At 21.1% G+C, this 27,650-nt stretch overlaps 2 protein-coding genes and 1 long non-coding RNA gene across 5 annotated transcripts in view; 1 reads left to right on the top strand and 2 right to left on the bottom strand.

The window, feature by feature from the left end:
- The window catches only part of LOC129608352 (estradiol 17-beta-dehydrogenase 11), a 52,109-nt gene extending 42,809 nt beyond the window's left edge, over positions 1 to 9,300 (bottom strand). The window contains exons 1-2 of one of the 2 annotated variants that reach the window (XM_055519828.1): positions 9,134 to 9,300; positions 5,657 to 6,303 (exon numbers count right to left, since the gene is read on the bottom strand). In XM_055519828.1, the coding sequence (XP_055375803.1) occupies positions 5,657 to 5,911 (255 nt within the window). In that variant the 5' untranslated portion in view covers positions 5,912 to 6,303; positions 9,134 to 9,300. Of the gene's footprint in view, positions 1 to 5,656; positions 6,338 to 9,133 lie in introns of those variants that run through there. The other variant, XM_055519830.1, reaches the window with a different exon arrangement.
- On the top strand, positions 7,129 to 9,725 carry LOC129608353 (uncharacterized). The gene is made up of 5 exons (XR_008696890.1): positions 7,129 to 7,380; positions 8,069 to 8,342; positions 8,421 to 8,466; positions 8,548 to 8,683; positions 9,370 to 9,725. It is a non-coding gene; the product is annotated as an uncharacterized LOC129608353 (long non-coding RNA).
- A 14,770-nt stretch (positions 9,726 to 24,495) lies between these two features.
- On the bottom strand, positions 24,496 to 27,340 carry LOC129608421 (uncharacterized). 2 transcript variants are annotated; one of them, XM_055519913.1, is made up of 3 exons: positions 26,926 to 27,340; positions 26,437 to 26,835; positions 24,496 to 26,250 (listed from the first exon to the last, which is right to left on the bottom strand). In XM_055519913.1, the coding sequence occupies exons 1-3, from the start codon at positions 27,266 to 27,268 to the stop codon at positions 25,898 to 25,900; spliced, it is 1,095 nt and encodes a 364-aa protein (XP_055375888.1). In that variant the 5' UTR covers positions 27,269 to 27,340; the 3' UTR covers positions 24,496 to 25,897. The 2 variants fall into 2 exon arrangements, with proteins under 2 accessions (XP_055375888.1, XP_055375887.1); XM_055519912.1 differs by having other exon boundaries at positions 24,496 to 26,289; positions 26,926 to 27,335.
- Between the last annotated feature and the right edge of the window lie 310 nt (positions 27,341 to 27,650).

Genomic DNA, 27,650 nt, shown 5'->3' with positions numbered 1-27,650 from the left:
AGTGTTTTTTTTGACATTGTAAAAAATTAAGCATATTTAAAATCAAATAAAAATGAATTTATACCCTACATTTTAAAATGGTAGACAAAACATTCTTATATCTGTTCTTCAAAATGATTTACTGAAGTAGCTTATTAAATTTTAATTTATTAAATGGAGGAACACAGCTGACATAAAATAATTCTAATAGCTTAGGGCTATGAGTAATGCAATATGGGAGTATATAACTTTGACAATACTAAATTTTCAATTAAAGTGAAAATAAATTAAGCAAAATTTTATTGAAATTTTCAAGGTTTGGCTCAGATACTAGATCATCTTCTTCTAGATTAAATTAAAACATCAAGTATACTTCAATTAGTAATTTTATTTTCAGCCAGAACGAAAGTTACAACCGACCGCTTCGGTTCTTATAAAATTTTCCCTCAACAGTATTTTTGTTTCATCCAATAACGTCAAACAATAATACAAATTCCATAGTTACCAATAATTCATACAGCTGACACAAGCTGCAAGCAGTTACTAGTATTATTTACAGATGAATCGTTAGTATTTAATAGAACATTCTCTATAATTTGGTTCTTCAAACATTGTTTAAAATTTTAAATTTTCTCAAATTCAACCAATTCTTAATAATTTGATTTTTCTATTTTTTAAATTTTAGTATGTAGGGTATGAATAATTCAACCATTTTTACAAAAACTTTAAATATAACTTTAATAAGACTGAATGAACTGAAACATTTTTATAATAGTTGACTTTTCATATTGGTTTTCTTGTTTTTTGTTTGTGATTGCTGCACAAAACCTTCTAAAAAATGTCACAGTTCAGACTACATTCTATAAATATTAACGCTATATAGAAGCCAAAGAAAAATGTAAAATTGTAAATTTTTAAAATTTTATATAGGCTTGTTTACAAACATACATACACATATACATGAAACTGTAAACAAAAATTGATTAAATATTTGCAAAATCAAATTAAATTTCTATTAGTATATGTACATGTAGAAATAATATGCATATATACACAAATGTATTTAAATATTTATACTCGTACTTACTTGTTATATAATAATTATAAAGTGTAAATTTGTGATTTTTTCAGAATTATAATTTAAAAAAATTTAAACGGTACTTGTATTATTTTAAAGAACAGGAATTAAATGTTAATTTTTTGATTAAAAAAATTATATAATATTTAATCTGTCTGACATCACCCTATTTATAACAAAATCAAAAGTGTGTATAACAGAAATTAAAAATTAAAAAAAAATTCATTTTTTATTTTGGGTTTTTTTCTTTCAAATTTTTTTTTTTGCATTAAAATCATATTTAACAAAAGTTTGCAATATTTAAATTTAATTTAGTGCAAAAAAAGAAACTGTAAAAAAAAAAGTCATAAATAAATACAATGAAAATGTTATGAAAAAATATTTAAATTAATACACATATACATACATATACGTACACGATTTAGTTGTAGTTGTGCAAAAAGTTGAATAAGAAATATATTGAAAACTTTATAAATTAGTGCTCTTGGTGACAAACAAAAACTACTTATTTAGTTTTACATTATTTGAGTAATAATTAACAATTAATGAACGCGTATATTGTGTATAACACTTCAAACTATCTCCAACTTTTGTCTTTATACGATATTTCTAACAAACTTACTGTGAATATAACAGAATTTTTGTATACGAAACATTGTTTGTACTTTTCTACAAACAATGTAATTTGTAGTATGTAAATTTTATGGTAATATATAATTTCCATTCTACCATTGTGTATACTTATATTTTATAGTGATATATACAGAACACCATTTCTTTTATTATACGCTAATGAACTATTTTTTTCGAGTGAAATTCTTTTAAATTAAAACTTATTACTCACTAGCGCCACTCTATATCATAGTGATATACAAAACTAAGTATTCAATGATACTATTTAGAACAAAATTATGTTATTCAGGAGTATTTTAGAATATTATATAATTGTAAAAGGAATTCATCAAATGTCAAATTTATTGTCAAAAGTTCAAATTTCACTCGAAGTAATTCGTTAAAATTCATTCATTCTTTTTTTAAATTATTACATTTTACTGCTCAAGTATATATATATCATATGTGTATATACTCGTATATAATAAAATATTTACGCAAAAATGTATGTACCTATAATATGTCATCAAAAACACATACAAACAATATTTACATATTAATTAAATTAAATTTTTTTTCGTTCGTTCTCACTTTTGTTGTTGTTTTTTTTCGTTAAGTTTTCATTCAACACGTACTTTTAATCATTTGTGTATATGTGTATAAGTATAGTGAAAATATTTGCAAAATTATTTTAATTCTTAATTATGAAACGTGATAAATTTTGCAATTATAATCAAAAAATTTTTTTTTTAAATTTTATTTATGATGATTTTACAATATTCTGTGATTTTTAAATTACATACACTTATGTATGAATGTATGTATGTATACTTTACAAATAAATTTTATTCAAATTAACACATCATTGCTGTCAATGTACTCAAAACCAAAAAAAAAAAAAAAAATGATTTTATATACTCACTAAATTTTCATTTAAGTAGATTTAAGTAAATTTTTAAATTGAATAAATTAAAATTTTGTTTTGTTACAATTTTAACTGTAGATTGTAAGTACAAATATGGTGCAAAATGGAGTTGCCTACATTGAAAAAATAATAAAAATAATTTGAAAATAGACAAATAATTTCAGATTGCAGTAAAGAAACACAAACATATAAGGAGTTTTTTTTTTTTAATTTGAATATGCTAAATAATTTTTACTCTACTTTCTATACTCGTATATGTATAGTTTCTGATTAATAAAATAATGATTTGCATAATATAGTGTAGGTGATGGCTGAAATACGCAAAGTCATTATTATTTTTAGTGAATTTCTTATATAAAATGATATATTACTAAAATAAATCCAAAAACGAATTTTAATCTTAAATTATTTTAATTCATTTGTATTGAATGCAGATTAATTAAATTGGAAAATAACATATATATATATATATACTTAAAACTTGTTAGTAACTATTAATAAAATTCATTTTGACTTTGAAAATAAAATTAAAAATCCTAATATATATCTAATATATAATATTTGTAAGTGACATAAAAGTTTAACAATCGTGTATTACTGTTAATATTTAAAATAATAATTTAACATGATGTTATAATACCGCATAAATAATCATAGAATAGGGTTAAAATAAATTTCATATACAAGTACATAATTGCCTTTTCATAAGTTATTCAATATAATAAATTCACTTAACAGGTGTACACTCTATACCTTATATATTATATGTATATATATAATATATATATGTGTACATATTTACATTCATTTCCTATAATTATTGATTTCTTTAATTTAATTTTACTTCAACTCATTCAGAAGTAATTTTTTTTTTTTTTTGTAATAATTATCTTTATTATAAAATCATTGTAAATTTTACGGAAGTATATTATATTATATATTTATAGTTACATAATTATAGTATGTATAATTAAGTATATATATAGTACATATATTAATATATAAATGAAATGAGAAATTATTAATTTTCTCTATATTATGTGTATAACAATACTTTTCATTCTTTTATAAAAACTTCAAAAAATTAATTTTTATCTCAATGATTGATAAGTGATAGAAAATTAAAAATTTCTCTATCAATTAAAAATCATCTAGGTATTTAAATTTTCACTCATATATAAACTCTCTTTAAATTTGTTTATACTCATTTTATGACAGTATAACATTGTTCTGGCATAAATTTTACGTAAGTATATCAAGAGCAAAAAGAAGTAAAATACATACATTTTAAATATTAGAGAACCTTAAATATTCCAATGCACACATTTATTGAAATTGTATATACATATAGATTTTCGTGCTCTCAAAATTTAAAAAATTTTTTAATATACATAGGCACATATAATATTTTAAAATTATACAAAGAAAACAAATGAATAATTGTGTAAGATTCCATGATTTCATGAATTTTAAATTTATTTATTTATTAAATAACGGTAGCAGGTATACACTTTGAAGCACTAAAAATGTTAAAATTCTAAATTCTAGCTAATATTTATAATCTAATTACATATCCTAGCAAATATTACAAAATATATAATTATACTTAAAAATTGTATTCTTTAATAAGGTTTAAAGAAACAAAAGAACTCTTTGAGAAAAATAAATTGAGTAAATAATATTGATCTTTGACTATAATACAATATATAGGTATTTAATTTTACAAACTATTCATTTTTAATAATTTAAAATATTTGAATAATATTACGCAAAATTAGTATATGTATAACAGTTAATTTTACTCAATTAGATATTTTTGATGTTTTTTCATTCCAAAATACGAAATTATAATTTTTTTTTTAAATTAGCAACAATTCATTTTTATTTAATACAAAACTTATAGTTTTAAAATTAATAGTTCCTTTAGTCTAGTGATTTCGAAATAGAGAGAATTAAATTCAGTTTCATTTAATAAAAAAGTTAAATTGAAAGATGATAATAAAAGTCTTATATAAAAATCGCGGAAAAATACAACCGGCATTATTTTTTTTTCAAATTTGATTTCCTCTTATGTTTTTTTAATTCCTATTACCAATTATAAGAGAATTCAATTCATAAATGAATATTAATTTTGTTTTATTTTCAAACTTATATGATATATTTTTGAGTTTTTTAAGAAAAATACTTTTTAAAAATCGTATACACCAACTTACAAAAATTTGTTATAAGTAATATAAATTAACTACTGATATAATAAGATAATATTGATATATATATATTTAATATAACACTTAATATTAATATTTCAAAAACTTGGAGTCAGATTCAAATTAAACAAAAACATTATTAAACAAAAAATCTTACAATCCACATGGAAACTGCTTATCTATGTAGGTATACTATAATACTCGTCATGGGTTGAATTAACCTATAGTGTTATATGGTATGAGAAAATAGGGAAAAAAATACTGGATATCAATATAAAATATGAAGATATATCATCTTCAAGAGAGTAAAATATAATTTTTTTTTTTGAAAATCATATCATGTAGACGTACTTTACTCAGCGGGTTTTAGTTTTCATTTTTATTATTATTGTTATTAATAAACCATCTTTTCTAAAACACGCATATCAATTAAAAATTACAAAATTATTGTTATACACATACAAATACATAATATATGTACGCATATATTTGTAAATGAAGAAACTCTATAAAAATTTACAATACAAAAAAAAAAAAACCTAATTAATGATTTGGACATAATCAATCATAATTTTTTCTCAATTTTTATTTTTTAATGATTTTTTATCATAATTTTTTTTTGTAATTTGTAAGTTTTAATAATATTTTTTTTTTTACTTAAATTATAACTAAACATTTAATGAGCCGAATTAAATGTGGTATATTTGTAAAAATAATAGATAGTTGCTCATATAAGTGTTATACACAGTCTTTTATCAATATATATTTTTTTTATTATACAAGTAAATTTTATGTAACCCTAATCTATAAGAAAAATAAAAATTTGATAATCTTAATTATTAACTCATCCCTTACCTGTATTATATAGCCGATTGATACAATTATAAACCATATAACATCAAATATTGCATATATAATTGAAACGAACCAATCTTGTTCCTCATTAGATTGCTTCTGTTGATTATTATTAAATATTGTTTTATTATCATCTTCTAATAAATGTTGAGTAAATGTTCCATTACTTATAACATTATTATCGTTATTATTATCATTATTATTATTATTGTTATTATTATTATTTAATTGTTGTTGTTGTGTATTTGGTGCCATTTTGGTATTTTCTTTACTATTTTTAATTTGCAATAATATTATTGAAATATGACTAAAATATCAAAATGTTAGCTATTGATTATTATTAAATTGTTAATTAATTTAAAAATCTATATTATCTATAGAGGAATGAATATACGAGTAACAAAAACAAATTATCAAAATTTATAATAACAATTTTCTGATTTTTTTTTTTTTATAATTTAAAAAAATTGTGTAATATTTATAGTAAAAATTTTGATGTGAACTTTAATATCTAACGTATACACACACATTCAACAAATCACTTGTTTCGTTATTGTATTTTTTATTTTTAATTTTTTTTTTTTTTTATTTGGAATTTATATATTTATTTATTTTCGAAATTTCTCTTTGCACAAAAAAGTTTTAACCTTTAAAATTAAAAAAAAAAATAATAATGAAAATAAAATTTTACAAAATACAAACTAAAAAAAAAAAAAAACAAAATTTTTTTATAAAATTAATCTTTAACGGCATCCCAACATCCTCATCATCTTCATCATAATCAACATCACTATTACTTAATTTATATTTATGAATAAGCGCACATATATACATATACAAAAAATATATAATTTATTTTTTAATTTTATAAAACTTGACTATTGTAAATTATTGCAGGAAAACAAAAAAAAAATATCTAGAAAAAAAATAAAATCACTTTTTTTTCATAAAAATTTTTTAATTATTAAAAATGCAATATTTTAATTCTATAATACTTAATATACATATATATGTAAATGTAAATATGTATATCGTAAATTTTTACTTAAAATTTTACAATTATACATATATGCATATACACATTTACATAATATATAAGTAATTATTATACACAATTTATTTTAAATATTTAATATTTTTATAATTTTTAATTATAATTAAATTAGTTTAGAAAATCAAAGAATATCTTATTCACCAGAAAAAAATTTATATTGTAAAAATTCTCAAGTTTTATCGTAATTTTATTATCGTACAAAATTACATTCACTTTAAATTATTAACCGTTATTTAATAATTATAACGTAATTTTTAAAAATTTTTAAAAAATTTTGTTAAAATTTTTTTAATTTATTTGAGTATTTTTTTTCTAAATATTAATTTTAAATAATTATAAAAAAAAAAAATTCATTAATTTTTTTCGAATTTTTAAATTTAAAAATAAATTTTTATTAATTTTTTTTTTTTAAACGCACTTCAAAAAAGAAAATACAAAATGATAAATAAAATTTTCAAAAAAAAAAAATTTATTAATTTTATTTTAATTTATTTTCTTTAATTATACGAAGAGATAAACACGACTGCTCTCGACTGTATGCAAAGATTTTATGATTGTAGCTTTATTATGTTTGAAACCTAACAGCTAGATCGAACAAAAACAGCACCAGCAAGCATACAAGTAGTAAAATATAAGTAGATGATAAAAACCCAGTCAGTCAGTCATCACAGTAAGTAAGCAATGTACAATCAATATAAAAATATTAAAAAAGAAAAACGTAATAAAATTTTTTTCAACCAGTTTTAATAAAAAAAAAAAAAACAGAAAAAAATTTAAAACCTAGGTTTGTTTCGCTTTAGTTGTTGTTTATTTTTTTATTTTTGTTTTTTATGTTTTACATTTTTATGTTCTTTAATTTTTTTTGCATTACACACATTGGTAGTTTTTCTTTTTTGATTTGTTTTTCTTTTTGCATGTAGCCAAAATAAAATACAACAACAACTTACAATCAAATTAAAAAGGAAAATAAAGAAAACAAATCACAAAAAAAAAAGAATAAAATTCAAAACATTAAAAAAAAATTAAAGAAATAAAAAAAAAAATTGAAGAAATGAAAAATTTAAAAGTTCTGTGTTGTGTCGCTTTGTAGTAAGACAAGCTTTTTTTTTTGTTTTATTTTCCGTTTTGTTTACATTTTTCGTTAATTGTTTTGTTTCAATATTTTACAAGTAGAGTTTTTGAAAATTGGAGAGTAGACAAGTGGTTATGGTAAGTAAAAATGAAAAAATTTTCCAAATCAGAAAAGGGTTGAATTGAAATTACATATTTATGTACATACCTATATACACATTTATTCGTCGAAATATTAATTTTTTTTTTTATTAATTTATTCTTTTGTATTTCTTATTCTTATATAGTTTCAGACTAATGGAAAATGTGACATTTAATTTTTAAGTGAAATGCGTCTTTAAAAGAGCCGGCATTCTATCATTATTATTCATTGACATTTAAATTGTGATGAGAAATTAAGAAATAACGTCAAAGGAGTATAAACAATTGTGAAAATGTCACATTGTTAATGTAGTTTAGCTAAACAGTTTTAAAAATACTAAAATTATTCAAATTATTACTCATGATTCTTATTTAGAAAATGTTGTAGCTGCATAAATATACCTACATACATATAAAAATGTAACTATATATTTTATTATATAATTAAATATATTTGATGACAAAGAATGTAAAATATTTCTTCTTTAAATAACTAAGGTACCTACATACATACATATATTGTCAAATAAGATAATTCAAAAAGGTAAGTACATATTAAAATCAATTTTAAAATTGATAAATTTTATTAATATGATCATATTATACACTATTGTTTTCATTTTAGTTTCTCTTTTATCATCCAAGTTAATTAAGTTGCATGCAAGTACACATATTGCTTTTATCTTTTACATAATGGTTTTCACAACTTTTGTAATCTTACAAACTGGAACAAGACAAAGTTTACTGCATATATTACATATGTATGTATGTACTTTTTTTTATTAATATAATAAGAATTACTGACCATCTGAGAAATATTTGTACATTTAAAAATTAATTTACAATTTACATTAAGTTAAATGTCAATATCCTTGCAAATATATGGTTTCAAGAACATTAGTTGTCATGGAAACTATAGAGATACACAAATATTAATCTTTATTTTATATGTATGCGTCGTCGTATACACACATATTATATGCCATTAAAAGTGTATAATAATATATGTATCTACGAATACATGTCCATATAACTATATGTATGTATTTTATATTGAGGTTAAATTTATTTTAAATTTCGGATTATTGATTTTTCATATTTTCATAATTAAATCATTAAAATTCTTTTAAAATCAGAATAACACAAGGAAATTACTATAATTATAATCGAAAATTTTATTTTTTAAAATTTTTTATTATTACTTTAATTACTTTAAATAATTGAATTTCATGCACTCTACAAAGAAAATTTCCGCACAACACTAACTTTTCAAAAACATTTCATATTTTTACTTCAAAAGATGTTACAAGAAATTTTTTAACTACATAAACTCACTTAAAACTTTATTTTTAATTTTTTTAATTGAATTTAAAATTTTTTTATTTCAACCTTAATATTTTATTTCTGACGTTTATTACAATTAAAATACTACTAAAATGTCATTTAGGTGCAATATACATACACACAAGGATATAAATCATTCATATTGTGAATCAAGGAGAATACGCAAATGCGAAATGTGTTCAAATAAGGTAACACGTGTTTTGTATAACAATAATAGTAAATCTAATTAGAATTTTATATATATTAACATTATATAACGTATGTATATGTTTATATGCAATTTGCTGTATAACAGTAACAAGGGTAATGCAAAATAATATAATTAAAATATAATATTTAAAAGTGTTTTTTTTTTAGTTTTCCGAATTAAATTTTTTTATTCTCATTAAGTCAATTATGAAACTTTATATATGTATGTATAAAAAGATATATTTCTGACAAATCATAAGGCTGAATGATAGAAAACAAGAAAAAAATTAAATATTTTTTAAAAAAAAAAATCTTCAATTTTTAGAATTTGAAAAGCAAGGTGAAAAATAAAAATATTTCCAATTCTATATTAAAGTTTAGTGTAATTTCATTCTTTAATATACCAATCATGTTCTTCAATAATTTAACAGAAAAAATGACAGATGATAGGGTACAGGTTATAATTCCTACAATTTATAAAATAAATAATTACATTAAATTAAACGCAAAATTAAAATATAAATTTATATAAATTTTCCAAAATGGAATTTTTCAAATTCTAATAATTGTGTAAAATAAATAACATATTCACAAAATGTACCTACTATTATATGACATAAAGTATGTACATATACATATACCATTACGACTATATACAAGTATAACAAAAATAATATGTACTTCAATTTTAATTTGTTATTCAATTTAATTAATTTGTTGCATCTATTTTCCTCCTATATATATTATTTCCTATTATATTTTTATTATATATATAATAAAATTATATATTTTTCTCCTATATATATATATATATGTAATTAATTTAAAAGCGCATTTTAAATACATTTTTCCAACAAAAATAATATTATATATTTTACAATTTTTCGAAATCAATTAATTTTACTTGACAATATACTCGTACATATGGTATATAATTAATTAATTATTTCAGGATCAGTAATTTTAAAAACAAGTTTGAAATAAATTATAATTTATAATTGTGGGATATAGTAACTTATGATGATTATATTTTTATGCCCTTGAAAAATTTTAATATATAGAAATACTTTTTTATACATATGTATATCTATAAAATGGAATTGAATATAACAATAATAAAAACGAAACAACAAAAAAAAAAAACAATATGTGTCCATTCTAATCAATAATATTAAAATTTATATAACTACCTTTCTAAAAGAACCTAACCTTCTATTTTAAATGTCATTATATTACGTATTTATACATACATACATGTATATACTATAAATTATGACACAACAAACAAAAATTAATTTTAATAATTATATTAAAGTTAAAAAAAACTCTTCCTTATACAATATGTACAAATAAATTTTTGTCTAGAATTTGTAAATAAATAAAGACAAAATTTTTAAATTATTTTGAAAATTTAAAAAAAAAAATTTAACCTTCACACAGTAAATTAAATACATAAATAATATTATTCTATGGTACCTATATATATATATATATATATATACATATATATACATATATATACATATATAATATATATATATATGTACACATATATGTATATATTTTATATATTAATTTTATTATTTCTTTAATTATTAAAAAATATTAATTCTTAAGAAATCAATTTTAATTTGATTTATTTGTTAAATCTAAAAAAAAAAGGAAAAAAAACAAAAAATTCTATAATTATATTTTTATTATAAATTATTATTATTGTTATTATTTTTTATATTTTATTATATTTCTTTAAATATACACAAAAAATATTTAATACTTAATATATTACTATTAATTTTATATAATTAAATAAGTAAAAAAAAAAAAACATTTTTATTATTGTATTGGTTTTATTTGTTTTTATAATAAATATACTTGAATATGTATATGTATATATATAAATTGAAGGTCATAACCTATTTCCAACTATAATGAACTCATGACCCAATTTTCTATATTTTTTTTTTCTATTTTATTATTATTATTGTTATTCTAGTATAATCATTCTATCATGAATATACACATATACATATATATATATACTTGTATAATTATACTATATAAATACAATGATAATATTATTAGGCTACCCATATTACCCGTTTCTCATATATACGTAAATTAATATATAAATATATCTAATAATAATATATATTTTAAAAATGATAATAGATATCATAAAAAAAAATAATAATCTTGTATATTAAAATTTTTTGAAATAATTTCCTGATGTATCAACTATTATCGTATGTACATATGTATGTACATATGTATGTATAAAGTTACTATAACTAAATTTTTAATTTAATTCCAATATGCCTCTTAAATAATTTTATTTATATATGTACATATGTGCTACGTTACGACGCACATAATATTATTATTGTACATCCAATTGGAATTTCAAGGAGAAATTGTACTAAAAAAAACTGCAAAAAATCAAAAAAAAAATAAAAATCCAATAAAAGTTATTAACCTTTTTAACAATAACAACATGACATAATAATGACATGACTGACGTGTTCTACTGGCACACATTTACGTATTTATTTTGTTTTTTGCCTATTTATCAAAAATACAAAAAAATTTTCTAGTCTGTTTTTTTACATTTGTTTTTCTAATGTAATTTTGTTTTTTGTTGTTGGTTTGTTTGTTTTTTTTTTTCTAACCAGTTGAACCCCTTTATTTTGGCGCCTATAATTTTTTTTCTCTTACATTTTATTAATATTTTATTCTATTTTTTATTTTAATTTACATTTTAATGTTTTTTATCATTTAATTATATCAAAAAAATACAAAAAAGAAAAAATTAAAAATCAAAAATTTTGAAAAATTACCACAAAAACTATACAAGAAAAACTCTTTATTTCAAACATATTGTATGGTAATAAAATTATTTATTTTATTTTTTAAATTAATGATGATTTTATGTTCAGTTTTGTGAATAATAAAAATGTTTGATTATAAACAAATATTTTACTTGTTTAATTTAAATAATTTTTTTTTGCAAAAAAACAAACACAATGTAGATGAATTCTAACAATTCTAGCGAACTGATTAAATTATAATATTAAAATAAAAACAAAAAAATTATATAACTTGTGTGTGAATAACATTAATTATAAATTGTAATATTCTTAAGAAAATAATATTTGCTATTGATACACATAAATTGAAAATGATAAAGAAAATTTGAAGATATTTTAATATTTCGTTAATAATGTTTTTTTGAAAAAAATATCGAAATATTGCGCTTATGAAAAGATTATATACATATGTATGTTTACGATAATAAATTTATGTTTTTATGAAATTAAGATCAAGACGTTATTTATAACTAACACACGAATCGATAATTTCACAGTCATTCAAAATATAAAAAAATTTGTCTTAAAAGTCAAAAATAGAACGCAAAATTTAATTTACCGGGTCGTTTAACAAATTATCTCTTTCAGTTATACATATCTTAATTCGACTAAACCAATTACTTAACTTAATTGGGCACAGTATATGTGATAAAAAAATTTACCACACTACGGTTGCGTTATGTACCGTAAATATATTGCACGAGGTATTATAGATTTTATTACTAAAAAAAATATGATTGACGTTATATAAAATCCTTCGAAACAATAAATATTAATTTTTTTCTAAAGTAGAATTGGAAATTCGATCCAGTGTGGTTAATAAGTTGCAGCTTTGTGGTATATCCATTAAAATAACATTTTGAATATATAGAACAAGCAAAAAAAATTTTTTTGACAATCAAATACCGAATACCGAGTAACGCGTTCTATTACCGTAGCACTACCAATATAATAAACCGTAGTTAAAAAATTATTTTTATATGTAAAGCGTATAAGCTCACTTCTATTTTATAATTATAATTCAATATTAAATTGAAATAATATTTGTATGCATAACAATATTTAATTATTTTTTTTTATATTATTTTTTCGTAAACAAAAACCATAGAGTTGAATGGTTCAACTATATATTTTCAGTACGTAACTTACACGTATTTTTCCAAAAGTTATTATTCATCACATGTTCGTTTATAATTTGCGTCTTCGTTTTTTAATTTTTTCATTATGAAATATTGCATAATATTTAAATGTAATTATTAATTAAACAAAAAAAAAATAAAAAAAACAAAACTTGATTCTAGTATGTTTAAACTTTATAAAAGTATGCATACATTTTAAACTAGTTATTGTCAAATTTCAAGAGGCACGGTTATTAATGTTAAAATGTCATAAGTATATACTAAGAAAAATAAACAAAAATTATATAAAAAAAAATAAAGTAAGAAAATAAAACAAAGTATTAGAATATATGCCGGAATTCCGCGTTTTTCTGACAAATATTATGTTTTTCTTATATAATTTTTTTTTCTTTAAGTTAAAATGAACTCATGCATGTTGGTTATACAGATGATTTTTGCATGCCAAAAACTTGTTAAATATGAAATGTATTCTTTATAACGAGAAAAACAAAAATAAACTAAATCAAAATTTACTCATGTTCTTTAAATTCAAAATTATTTTTTTTTTGCATAATCAATAAAAAAAAACAATAAGAAAAACATGCCTAACACTCATCGTTTTAACTCAAAACCAAACTTTTGAATTAAAAGAAAAGCAGAATATTATGAGATCTTGAAAATTTGACGTAATTCTAAATATACTCGTATGTTCAAATTTTGTCGTTGACATTTATTTTACTATTTTGTGTTTTTTTTTGTCATAAAATTATAAAAATTTAATGTGATTGTATGTGAATTCTAATATTTAGTATAAATATTATCAAGGTCCCGATATTCTTAATTTGTAAATATCTTAAAAAAAAATTATCCTTCCGGGTTTAATAAACTATCAAAGTCATTCAGAAATAACTGAAAAAGAACTTTATTTTTCCAAATTTATATACATATTAATTTTTTAATTTGTTTATTAATTTAAAATCTTTCATTAGTCATATGAATTTCAAATGAAATAGGTGAGTAAATCTAATTTTAATCAAATGAATTTTTTTTTTGTATATATACAGTGTTTTTGCAAATATTTGTTCTTGTAGTGCACATTCTAAAAAAGTTCTATTTGGAATGTATATAATTTTGAAAAAATCATTTTGTTTGAATTTCAATAGTACAAGATTCAGAAATATGATCAAGGTTCTCGGAAGATTCAGCAATTTGCTCAACTGGTGCTAAAAATATAAAAATATAATTTAAATAGATGCAGATGTTCATAACGTACCTGCGGTAATACTGCTAATGAATATTTAGAAGCAAAGTATTGAGTTAAAAGATAGCAGTGCTAGAAAAAGAATTTATAAATGCCCTATACGTGCCTGGATTTATGAACATTAATTCTGGGTTTTTGCAAATCAATGACACCTTATTCATTTTACTATTTTTATAATTATTAATTTTTCAAATTGGAGGCATCGTTTCAAGAATTTAATTTATAATATTCACTATTTTAACACTGTAATTTTTAAAACGTGCTTTTACGCACCAAAAATATCAAAACAAATAGAAGCAAATGACGTAATGCACATAAAAAATGGCGACAAAACTTTTTTCAACCAGCATACCTAGTAGTCTTTATGCTATGAGCCGACGCTTTCCTTGAACTTCATTGAATAATACTGAAGAATTTCAGTATTATTCATATTTTCAGAGCCTGGTTTCATTCTCATCATATAAAAATCCTTTTTTCTTCTAATTATTGTTTTCGAGGCTCTCTCTTTCCTATCCAAAATTACTTTCAGAATTTTGAAGACATTTTTATAAAAAAAAAATCGTCTAAAAAAAAAAATTGACTATTATAGATAAATAAAATACAAAACATGCACTTTATCGAAAAATTTATATACATATATGTATGTATGTGCAAGTTATGTATAACTGTAAATAATAGATGGAAATAAATTCTTGTATATGTATATAATAAATCATTATGGAATGTCCTTCATATACAATGTCAAAATTTCTATTGACAATATAAAATATTTAAATAAATTCTAAGTTATTGTTCGTTTGCTACATAATTTTTAACGTGGATCTGTCATAATGTATATATGAATATAAATTGATGGCTTATAGGTAAAACTCACATAGGTTTTTGGTAATACAATTTTGTTTCCTATTTCGCACCCACTTAGTTAAGATGAGTTATGGATATATGCAAATATTCTAAAGAAGCCATGCATAATATATTATGTAAGTGACATATTAAATTTAAACTATTTCAATTTTTTCTGTAGATGTACACAATGTAGATACACAAAAAAAATATTTAAATTCGAACAACATAATTTATTAATAAAAATTCTCTTTGTTCTTTTATTTATTATAGTAAATTTAATTTAAAAGTGAAAAAAATATAAAAGGTTAAGAAAAAATTTTACTTTACAATCAATAAATCTTTTATCGACTCTTTGGAAAAATTTTTGTTAATGCTATAAAACAATAAAAAATGCACACACCTACCGTGTTTTTCCTAAAAAGTAGTTCTGACTTTGACAAATTTTTAAAAGTATGTGTTTTAAGTTATGTTAAAATTTACGGTGAGCACAAATTCAGTCGAAATGAAAACTTTTTTCGTTGCTGCCGGAAGTGCCTTTTATTTTGTTATGTAAATATTGAAAACAATTACTAGTTAGTTGGAGCGTTTTTGACAGATGTGTTAAAGTTGAACTTTCATAGTGCGCTGTATTATTACGACTAGTGTAGAACATGTTCCGGTTCCTAGTATTTCACCCCCTCGGACAAACATAGTCCATCGGTTACAAAGGCTAAGGAAATATAAGTAAGTAAGAAATTATGAAAAAAAAAATATATGCAACATGCATATTTAGGTATATATATAAATACAAAAAAAAATTACAATAATAAAATTTAAAATTTAAACAATATAACGATATTGAATAAAAAATCATTAATTAATTAATTAATAACTTTATTTTTAAATTTTAGAAACCTATCAAATGTAGGTTTGTAATTAATTATGTATGAATAATATGCATAGAATTAAAATTTAAAAATTTCTGAATGTCTAAAATCCTCTTTTCAAAATGTTTTATACAGAATGTCACTTATTTTAATATGCAATTTGTTATACGAGTTAAATTATTAATTTTGACGAGACGAACGCGTGTCTGAAGTTATATTTTCTATTAATTACTTCTTTTCTGGCATAAACTTTTAATTTAATTCGTAATTTATTAATAATGTATATATACATCTAATATGTACGTACATGTGCATTTACAAACTCAAAAATATAAACTTGTAAAAACTTTTTTTACTGTTCTTCGATTTTCATTTTAAAGTCATTAATCAAAAATGCGTTATTGTGAATTTGAAAACAAAGAATTTTAAACGGTAGGTGGCAAAATATAAATTTTAATGAAATAACAAATTAATTATCAATAGATTGTTAAGTATATAATGAGCATATTAAATTTGTAAATTTTTTAATTAAACTGATAGCTAGTATGAATCTTTAACGCTAAAAAAAGTTTGCTATATTCGGTCTTGAAAATTTCGAATACTCAAAATGATCTTGTTAATCTCATATACGTACATACATTCGTCAGATATTATGCGTTTCAGACAGACAGAGTTTTGTTTTCCATAGTCCATATTAAAATTTTCATTCTAACATTTTTAAAAAATTTTTCAGTATATGAGAAAAAAATTCAACTAAAAATAATTTCCAATATTTGTATTTCTAGTTTTTTGTAGAATATACGAACGATGAAAATTTTGCCACGTTTTTGTATCATAATATTTTATAGATTAAAAAATTTTTATTTTTATTTACAGGAAAAAAAATTAAAATCCATTTAAGAACTTTTTATTTTTATTTTTCTTGTATACGATTATTGTTAAGTTATAATCATTGTATAGTATAGAATATATACTATTAAATACATACGGTCATATTCATAATTTTATAAGAAGTGTTGATTCTCATACAGTTAACAAAATTTCCGTAAAAATCAAATGACCTTAAATAAAGCAGGAAAAATAAGTTGTGCTATTATTATTAACTAGTACAATAATACACCCGATACCATCTATCAATTATATACACTGAAATCAATATTCTAATCAACAATACTTTTGAGATAAAAATGAAGTATTTATTACGATATACAAATATACGTTATGTATATATACGAGTTGTGATTTTAGATATTGCATTACAACTAATTATGTAGTTTGATTAGGTTTACGTTGATAAAGCTGGACTCATTGGTTCATCGTTTTTCAGCTGAGCTATTTGTAGTCGAACTTGATTATTTATTGGTTCGCCTGAAAAAAGCTGATCTTTTTTTTTTTTATTATGATGCATTTATTACTTTTTTTGACAAGAATTATATGTAATTGTAATAGTTCAGTATACGTAAATTTGACTATTTGTATTTTTAAAAAACCTCCGCACTAACGTTGAAGTTGATTAAACTTTTTGAGAGAGAGAAAAATAGCTGTACTTAAAATAAAGAGAATGTCAAAAATTTAAATTTTCATACAAAACACATTAACTCGCGAAAGCGACGAACCAGTGAATCCAGCTTAAGTCTATAGTATGCCTATTCTGGTTTGATAAATTTTACAAAGAAATTTGACATTTACTAGTCTGTATATGTATGTTACTTTTTTTTGTTTGTCATATTGAAGGTAATTTTTAATTGTTCTAATTTTCATATTTAATAAAATTTTTAACAGATTTTTTAATAAAAATTAAATTTAATTAGAATATTAAAATTCTGTATATTGTGTAAAATTTAAAAAATGTAATGAAAACAAAATTAGAGCAAAACGTGTTTGACTAATTACCATTTACCGAAGTATATTCACTATGTTGATCATGTATAGTATTGTATATTAATTTTGTACATTAGAATTGTTACTAAACTCTATTTCTTTTTTTTATATTTTAAATTTTTCTCAAATACAAGTATATAGTTTGATATAGGCTTAGTTATTCATTAATTATAATTCATTAATTTGCTTTTTAAATATGTAAACATTATTAAAATATTTCTTTATAATATTTGCATGTAATATTGTATATTGGGTCGATCTCAATAAAACTTAATGTAGAAGAATTAATTCTGATATTTGTAGCACTTGTATAGTTACGTACTTCTTTACACTTAACATGCACTTAATATTTATAATATTAATGTCGCTATTGATATTTTTTATTGACGTGAAATGTAGACAATTAACTCTATTACTATATTTTTTGTTGACATGAAATATAAGACACGGTAGTCTCAATGTCCAAATTATTGTTTTGTATATACATAAATTGGTGCAGTTGAAGTTTTTACCTTTTATCCATACAGATTTTTTAGTGCCTTATTTTGTAATCTTTGTAGCTAGTTTATATTTTTTTATAAGCATTGCCCTATATCTGAATAGAATACGCAAGAGTAAAATAATTTACATATTCCAGAAATTTTCTTGATTTTCTTCAGCTGTATTTTTATCTTCAATATAATTTCTTCACTTTAATTCATTATCTATTATAACGCTTTGATACTTATTAATAGAATAGTTAACAATTTGTATTTTGTATTTTTGTAATTTATGGTGATATTTCTTTTTGAAAATCATCTAGTTGATCTTTTTAGTATTGATAGTCAACTTGTGCAACTCTATTCACTCGTTTACTCCTCGTAAGCGCTCATCTATGTCTTCCTGAAAATTTTTTAACTGATTAATAAACAATTGCAAAGTCATCTACAAACATAAATGGTTCTCCATGCAGCTTTAAATTGTCGAGGTTCCTCATGTAACAAGAGAAGGTGGTTGAATTCTCTGTATTATGCCAAAATTAGTATTATTTTCCTTACTCCTAACAACACCACAGTCCGCATACTGTACTCTATTTAACAGGTAACTTCTGAATCATTCACATTTCTTTGAAATACAATAAAATCTTGGATATACATACCTCAACAGAATCACAAAACCCATGTATAGTTCTGCTGCAAAATTTGGAGCAAAAAAATGAATACTATTTTTGTTTAGTTATTTTATTTTGACATTTACCTTATTTCTTGGATAATTTTATTAGTTTTGACATTTGCTATAGAAAATGTTTTTCTTGGTAGAACAATTTTTTTTTTTAGTTCTGTTGGAGTAATAGCTCTAAATACATAATATAAAACCTAAGTTTCCAAAGGTAAGCTTAAGAAATTAAGTTAACTTCAGTATAGTTCCGCCTAAATACTATTAAATAGTATTTAGATATATTGTAGTTTATGTAGAAGTAAGAGAATATTATTTCGTAGTTCTATACATATGGTTTTTTTTTAATTCCCAGAAGTTAAAATCGAAATTTTAAATAATCGATATTGAATTCGATTATCAGTAAAAATAATTTAAAAACTTTACGTTTTTCAGAAAAATTTAATTTCCGGCCATTTTTAAATCATATATTAAAATATTATTATGGATTCATAATAATATGAATTGTTTAAAAACAAAAATATTAATTTGCATACTAAATCTATATATTTTGTCAATAATTTTCAATAATTAAATCATTAATTTTTAATAATTTAAAATAATTTGAATTTATTAAATAAATTACGAAACAAACCATATTATTATTATCAAAGTATGAAAAATGTTACATAATTGGCTTGGCAAATTATATTAAAGGAAACTGATTAATATGATCGTATTTATTATTAATTATCAAAAATAAACTATATAATTATGTTAACATAAATTTTTAAAAATTTTTGTTTTTTTGTAATTCATAAAATTTATTTATTTTATAACATAGTATTTAACTAGCAATTTAATCGTAAGATTTATAACATAAAATTATATACCTTAAAATTTTCCATATTTTCTTGATTATTTTAGTTTTTTCTTTTGTGCTTTTGCTTTACTTTAATTACCTACTAACACACTTTTTCTTGTTATAATCAAGGTAAAATCTGATGAACATATGATTTAATAAGAAAAAAAAAGAAATATTAAAAGTACCACAACAAAAAAAGTTGAAAATCTACCAAATAATATTTTAATAATCAACCAAAATTTAGAGAAGAACCAAACAAAAAAAAAAGAAAAAAATAATAAATAAAAATAAATTTATTTTTTAATTCTTTTGCATAATAGTGATTTGGTGGGATGACCAGAATTTTTATCTACATACATACATATACATATAGGTAATGATGATGACCCATTAATAAATTTTTAATTCTATAATCAGAAAGCCCGTCAAGTACCAGGGTCAAAATTGAATAGTTTATGTATTTGAGGGAAACAAAATAACAATAACTAATTTTTTTTTAACGGAAATCTAAATTGTAAAAATTTTTTTTTCCTTTACATTTTTATTATTTTACAATTTTTAATAATTAACTGTCTTTAGCTTTTTTTCTTTTTCTTAAATTGTAAAGAACATAAAACTTATCTGTTCAGGTTATTTGAAATTTTTAAGATATTGGTGCTTATACACGAAGGCATATGCTAGCAAATATATACACACTTTATTAAATTATCAAGGTAATTGTTAAGTGGACGTCAACTATATAACCATGATTTTAATTTAACAAAATAATATTATTAAAAACATGTATTATACCATATATCGTTCACACCATGGATAATATTAGTTATAAAAATGAAAAAATAAAAAAAAAATTTAGAAAAAAATACAAGGTAAATCAAGAATTTTGATTGAGCTATTAAGAAAAGAATTTAATTTTTTTTTTTACTTTTTGACCACTAGAAAAAATATTTAGGAAGTTATTTTTATATAACTATGTTTAATTTCTGTTGTTTTTCTTATTAATATATGAATATATACAGACAAGTTATATAATGTATGTTTCAATGTCAAGAAGTTTATTGGGAAACAATATAAATGACACATAGTAAAATAAGCAAGTCATTTAATTTTTACTTTAATCACACAAATATTCCAAAAAAAAAAAAAAATAAAAAATTAAAACTTATAAAGTATTTTCAAACTAATAAAAGACTTTTATTGCTATACTAAAATAAAGAAAGGAAAAAAACAGTATGAATTATCTTTAAAAACTAGATTAAATTACAGTATTTTTTAATAAAACAACAAGTATATCATGTAATTTATATGTATACCTTGTAACAGTAAAAATTTATAATTAAATTAAAGTATTAAAATTAATTAATTTAATTCCCTATACTTTAACCCAAAATAATTATAAAGTGTGAAATAAATATTAGAACTGTGATTTAATAAAAGTTAAAAACAAAAACTTTAGATTTTTAATTTATTATTTTTTTTTTCTAATAATTTTAACCTTTAAATGTTCCGGGGTCAAGCACATTCATATATATGTGTACTTTAGAGTACATTTGTTGTTAAATTTTACTAACATATTGAAAACAGTTGTAAATTTTGATTTGCATGCGTCTTGTTCTTAGTAATGTCGAAAGAATTAAAATGGCTGATAAACTGGTCAGATTGGAGACAGGAGCTGATACTATTGCAATAAATTGGTCGATGCTTCCGCCCTTGAAGGAGTTGAAAAACATTAAAGATGAGAAAACTAAAATGTGTGGAAATTGGTTTAGAATGACGGGCGAACTTGTGCAACGGTAAGAGCCCTGCGGTTGAAAAGGAATGGTGCAAGATCGAGGAAATTGAAATACTTCCTTATCGAATAAATTCCGAGATATCGGGGTGGTGGAGAACGTCTATCACTTATTCTGCGAGTTCTCCGCTCTGATGCGGAGGAAAAAACGCTTTTTGGCAGAATATCAGTTTTCCTGATTGGAGGAGCTTTCCGGAGTGCCTGTAGGTCATCTACTGAACCTTTTCAAGGGACATCAGTAGTGGAAGGAGGTGTGTTGTAGGAAGATGGGCATTTTGGTCCAGTGCTGGGTGACAGCAATCCCACTCTAACTAATTAACTATAACTCCACAAATTGTAAAGGTATCAATCTCTTAAGTTTAAATAACAAATGTGCCAACCTTTATCAAACTCAAAGGCTGTACGTCCAGAAATATTATTAAACATATAAACGCTTTGTTTAAACGCTTTTTCTATAATATTTGTTATTCTGTGCCCTTGATCACTTGTTGCATGCTTCGTTCTAAAACCAAACTGATGGCTTGGAATCAATTTTCTAATTTGTTAAATTCTTAACAACAATTTTTCAAAAAGTTTTGATATCATTGGTAGCAGAGATATTGGTCTATATATACGAAATATATATATATACATATATATATATTTATATATTAAATAAGAACCAAAAAGTAATAACGTTAATACTCGTAAAAGTATTTTCTTAAAAAAGTTAATAAGGCTCTGTTTATTAAATAAATTTTTTAAAATTCCGGAAAAATTATTCACTTCAAATTTAAAAAAAAAATTAAGTATGTACTTTTTAATTTATTAAAAATATTACTAAATTTTGTGTATTTTTGAAATTCTGTTCTGCTATATGAAACATTAAAAAAACAAATGAACTTTCGGCTGTCATTATTGTTTGTATACCGTAAAACACTTCTAAGTGGAAATTATTATACTTCTAAACTAGTGTATACGTAAGTTCTTAATTGTAAAATAAACTTTATTTTTTAATTATTTGTTTATCGTAAAGTCTTTCTGATTTTAAATATCATTTAAATATTTTAAATAAATATATATGTATGTATATCAATAATTATATTGTATGAAAATTTTTCAAAAATCACTTGAAAAAAATTGTTTTTTTATTTTAGTTCTATTTGCTTATATATGCATTTCTAGTCCACCATACTCTGGCAAATTCAACTATTTTATATGCGAAAACTTGATAAGTTTGTAGCTTCTGTTTTAAACCAAACCGTATAGTATGTACAAATATATTATATATAAAATCCAGATTTTCAAGTCCTGTTGATAACCTTTAAATTGCTATAAATAATAAAATTTCTTTCTTCGATTAAAAAGTTTTTAAAAAGAAAAAATATTTCAATTATTTACTGCCGTACAAAAAATAAATATACGATATTATTTTTTATTTATAATCTTTTTATAGGAGGAAATAATATGATTGTAATGCAAATAGCCGTATGTAAATGTTAAAAAAATTCTGACGTCAAAATTGTAGTAACGTGGTATTCACACAAAATTTAAGCATACGAGTTTGTATAACGTCTTGTATTTAATAAATCGGTTACAATTTCAGTTTGGTATAATTGCATATACGAGTATGTATGCATTTATAAGTACATATACACATATGTATTCCCAATGATCAACAATATACAAATGAAATTATTTTAATACTTGAATATCATTTTTTTGACAAAAAAACTGTCAATGTCAATGAGATTCGAGCTCCCTAAATTTTTTTTTTTGGTAGTAAAATTAATTTGTAATTAATTGTCAAAAATTTTTTGTCAATAATACTTACTTGTCAACAATCCACTAACTTTTCACTGTTATTTAAAATTAATTTTATGTAGAAATACATTTCTGTTAAAAATTAACATTAAAATCAATGTTAAAAATTTACTTTAACCGAACAATTTCCATTGATTGGATTTTAAAATATTGCATAATTTTTATAAAATTGCTAAATTTTATGCATACGTTATATACACGTATGCGTACGTTTGTGAATAACTTTATTTAAGAATGACAGACCTTCTTTTAATTTTTAATATTAATTATGTTTTATAATATTTAATTTTAAACAAAATAAATTATAACCCTTGTACTATGATTTACATTCCTTTAATTATATACCCTGTTTGAACAGTAGAATGACAATAAAAGGATTATATATATGTATATTATGTTAACGTTTCAATTTTTCCGGTTATTTTTTGTTGAATCAGTTAAAGAAAAGAAATCACCAGTTCCACCTTCAACGGAAAAGAATAACATAAAAAAAACTGAGAAATGAAAACTAAAGGTTTTATAGATTGTAATCAATTTCAATAATTTAATAAATTATTATAAAAAAAATATTTTTCTTGTTTTAAAATTTAGTTTCTTATCAGAAAGTTGTGATTGTTTCAACTTACAAATGTAAACAAAAATTGAAAGCGATTTTTTAATAATTACTTATGTTGATACTTTTCACAAATTTGGCAAAAACAAAACCTAACCTAAAATTTTTATAAAAAAAGTTTACACCGTAGTTGTTTTTATTGCCGCAACAATATAAAACATCTTAATTTTATTTAACTGTCCAACTAAAATAAGTGTAAAAGTGGTTAGTGAAACTATATACAGCACATTTGCAAGTTGAGAATTGATTTTTTAAATTTTGGTATATTCCTCTAGCTAAATGCGTCTTCACTACATATATATTTTGACAAGCATAAACAGGTGTGTAAATAATTTCATTTAATATGTTTTGTATGTTATGTTTTTTTTTTGTCTTCACTTTATTTTTCTTTTTATGTTTTGCATTTTAGTTTATTTTCTTTTAAAAAGTAGTTAAAATAAATATTTTTGTGCAAAATGAAAAAGAAATGACCTTCATGCCTTTGCAATTCTATACCACATATGTTTTAAAGTGCATCACTTTATTTTTATACATAATGTAAAAATTTCAAAATTTTTTCTACATTATTCATTTTGTTAGATACTGTTATAGAAAAATTTAAGTAAAATTTTATAATAGATTAATATTAACATTATATACGTATACATACATATGTTTGTTTGGAAATATACACTAAATTTGTATGCTAATTCAAGTTTATACACTCATTTACACCTACAAATTTTGTGTAAACACACATAATATATGTATAGTAATATATATGTACAGTAAATATAATGTGTAAATATTATGATATTAAAATTTTTGTGAAAAAAGGAAAAAAAAAATTTGAGTGAGGCGGTATGCGGCCTTTGTAGTTGACTCATTTATACGGCTTCTGTTTTTATTTTGTCATTGTTTTTAATCATAACTTTTATGTACAGGTGACATCTCTATATATGTAAATATAATTTCATAAAATAAAAAGCAAATATTAATTTAAATAATTACTTAAGTAAACACACAATTTAACAAATATTATTAAAAATAAATATGTTTACATATATTTAATACTTGTAATTAGTTAAATTTTTGTTAAAATATTTTTGGGTTTTTTAAATGAGTACAATAAATATTTACTTAAATAAGTTAAAACGAAAATAATACACAAGTATGTGTAAATATTCTAACCAAGAGGAAGTTGTTTTATAGCGATTGTGTGTACTTGCAAATATTTCTAATTTAAAGTGAAATTATTCATTTTTCTTTGTAAATTATTACTTATTATTATTATATAACTTTATTAATTCATAAATTTTAATTTCAATTAAAAATAATATTGAATAAATATATACAGAACATTTAATTAAAAATTATTATTAATTTTTTTCTTTATCTTTAGGTATGTAAAATAAAAATGGAATTATGTTGAATTTTCAAGTTTTTCATATTCTTCATCTAAATCTTCCATAAAATTATAAAAAATATTTTTAATTTTTTCAAAAATTTTCTCTTTCATATATTTTTCTCTAGAAATTTCATCATCATCTTCTGCATCACTAAAAAATATTTTATTATGTAAATCTTCTGAATGTTCAAAATTTCTTTTTAATTCTCGAACAGTTCCATCTAAAAATGTTTTAGTTTTTTTACGATCTGTTTTCTCAAATGTTTCATGATCATCTTCCAATTGTTCTAATAATTCTTTTTGTAATTTCACAGAAGTAATTAATAATGATGGACGATCCTTTGTTGGTAAACGAACACATCTTGTATCTGTGAATTGATTTTGAGTTGAAATTTTTCCTGGACACTCTAAACAGAATATATATATTATATATTTATATATATATGTAGATATATACGAAAACATAGAAATTTCAAAATATATATGTATATATTAAAAAATATTTGTTTTCTTTCTATTTAATTTTTTTTTTATTTGTTTTTTTCTAGACTTACCATCAAAATTAAGAATCCAATTACCAGGATGTTCCCATGTATGTATACCAACATAATTAATTGGAAACATATTTTGTTCTTTATATGTTAAAAATGGTAAAATATCATCATCCCGTCCAATTTCAATAACACCAATTGAATTCCATTTTATCCAAAAACCACGATATTCACCTTCATCAACAATATGTGGTATATTAACTTGTGTTACAGTTTCAAATTTTGATCCTTTTCGTATATATGAATTACCAGCAGCTTGTAAAACTAATTCAATAATCATATTTGATCTTATTGGATTACCACTTAATCCAATAATAGCAGTTTTAGCTCTTACTCTAAATGAAAAACAATTTTCTTGTGGTGATACAAAATATGTATGATCATTTGAATGTGTAGTTGTTACTAAAATGCACATATATAAAAAATTATAATAAATTTAGAAATTTTTTTAACCAAAAATAATATTATAATTATTATTACAATATTATTTACCATTTATTTCACCCGAATTATAATCATTATCATGTTCAATGATCTCACATTGTATTAAATCACCAACTTTTAATTTTAAATCATTATCAAAATTTCTTAATCGGCCATCAAATGCATATAGTGTTGTTTTACTATATTTTCTTGGAAATAATGATCTCCAATCAAATGTATTTAAGGATGTATATAATGGATTATTTGATTTTTCAAAGCATTTATTATTTTGATATGTTTCAATTGAATTACCAATACAGGATAAATCTTCTAAATCATGTGCTAAATTTATTTTGATTTTTTTAAATAATAATATGCAACATATATAAGTTAAAATTTTTAAAAATTTCATTTTAAATTTATGTTTTTTTTTTTGAAAAATATTATAAAATTAAACAATTTTACACAATTTTATTTTATTTGAATGTTAAGAAAACAAATATCTGATCTCAATGAGATTATTTTTAGTACTAAAATATTTTTTAAGTTCTGTCACCAAATCATAGGGAAAGATTCAAATTGTAGAGACAATTATATATCAAATTTCTTATTTAATAATAAAAATAATAATAATAAAAAAATATGAAAAAAGAAACATATGAAAAAATATTAAAAAATTTCATATTGCATAATTTTTTTGCAATTTCGTTCATAATTTTTTTTTGCTTTCAATATGCAATTATAGTAAAATAAAATTATTTAATTTAGAGTTTGTTTAAGTAATTATTTGACTA

The sequence above is a fragment of the Condylostylus longicornis genome, unplaced genomic scaffold (genome assembly GCF_029603195.1).
Source record: "Condylostylus longicornis isolate FDR11 unplaced genomic scaffold, ASM2960319v2 ptg000031l, whole genome shotgun sequence".
Classification (NCBI taxonomy): Eukaryota; Metazoa; Arthropoda; class Insecta; order Diptera; family Dolichopodidae; genus Condylostylus; species Condylostylus longicornis.
This window is presented reverse-complemented; position numbering and strand designations above follow the sequence as displayed.

Coding starts and splice junctions, on each gene's coding strand:
- LOC129608421 (XM_055519912.1), bottom strand. CDS start 27,268: ATGAAATTTTTAAAAATTTTAACTTATATATGTTGCATATTATTATTT. Junction 26,836..26,925: donor TAATTCGGGTGAAATAAATG/GTAAATAATATT, acceptor TGTGCATTTTAG/TAACAACTACACATTCAAAT. Junction 26,290..26,436: donor TTGGATTCTTAATTTTGATG/GTAAGTCTAGAA, acceptor TATTCTGTTTAG/AGTGTCCAGGAAAAATTTCA.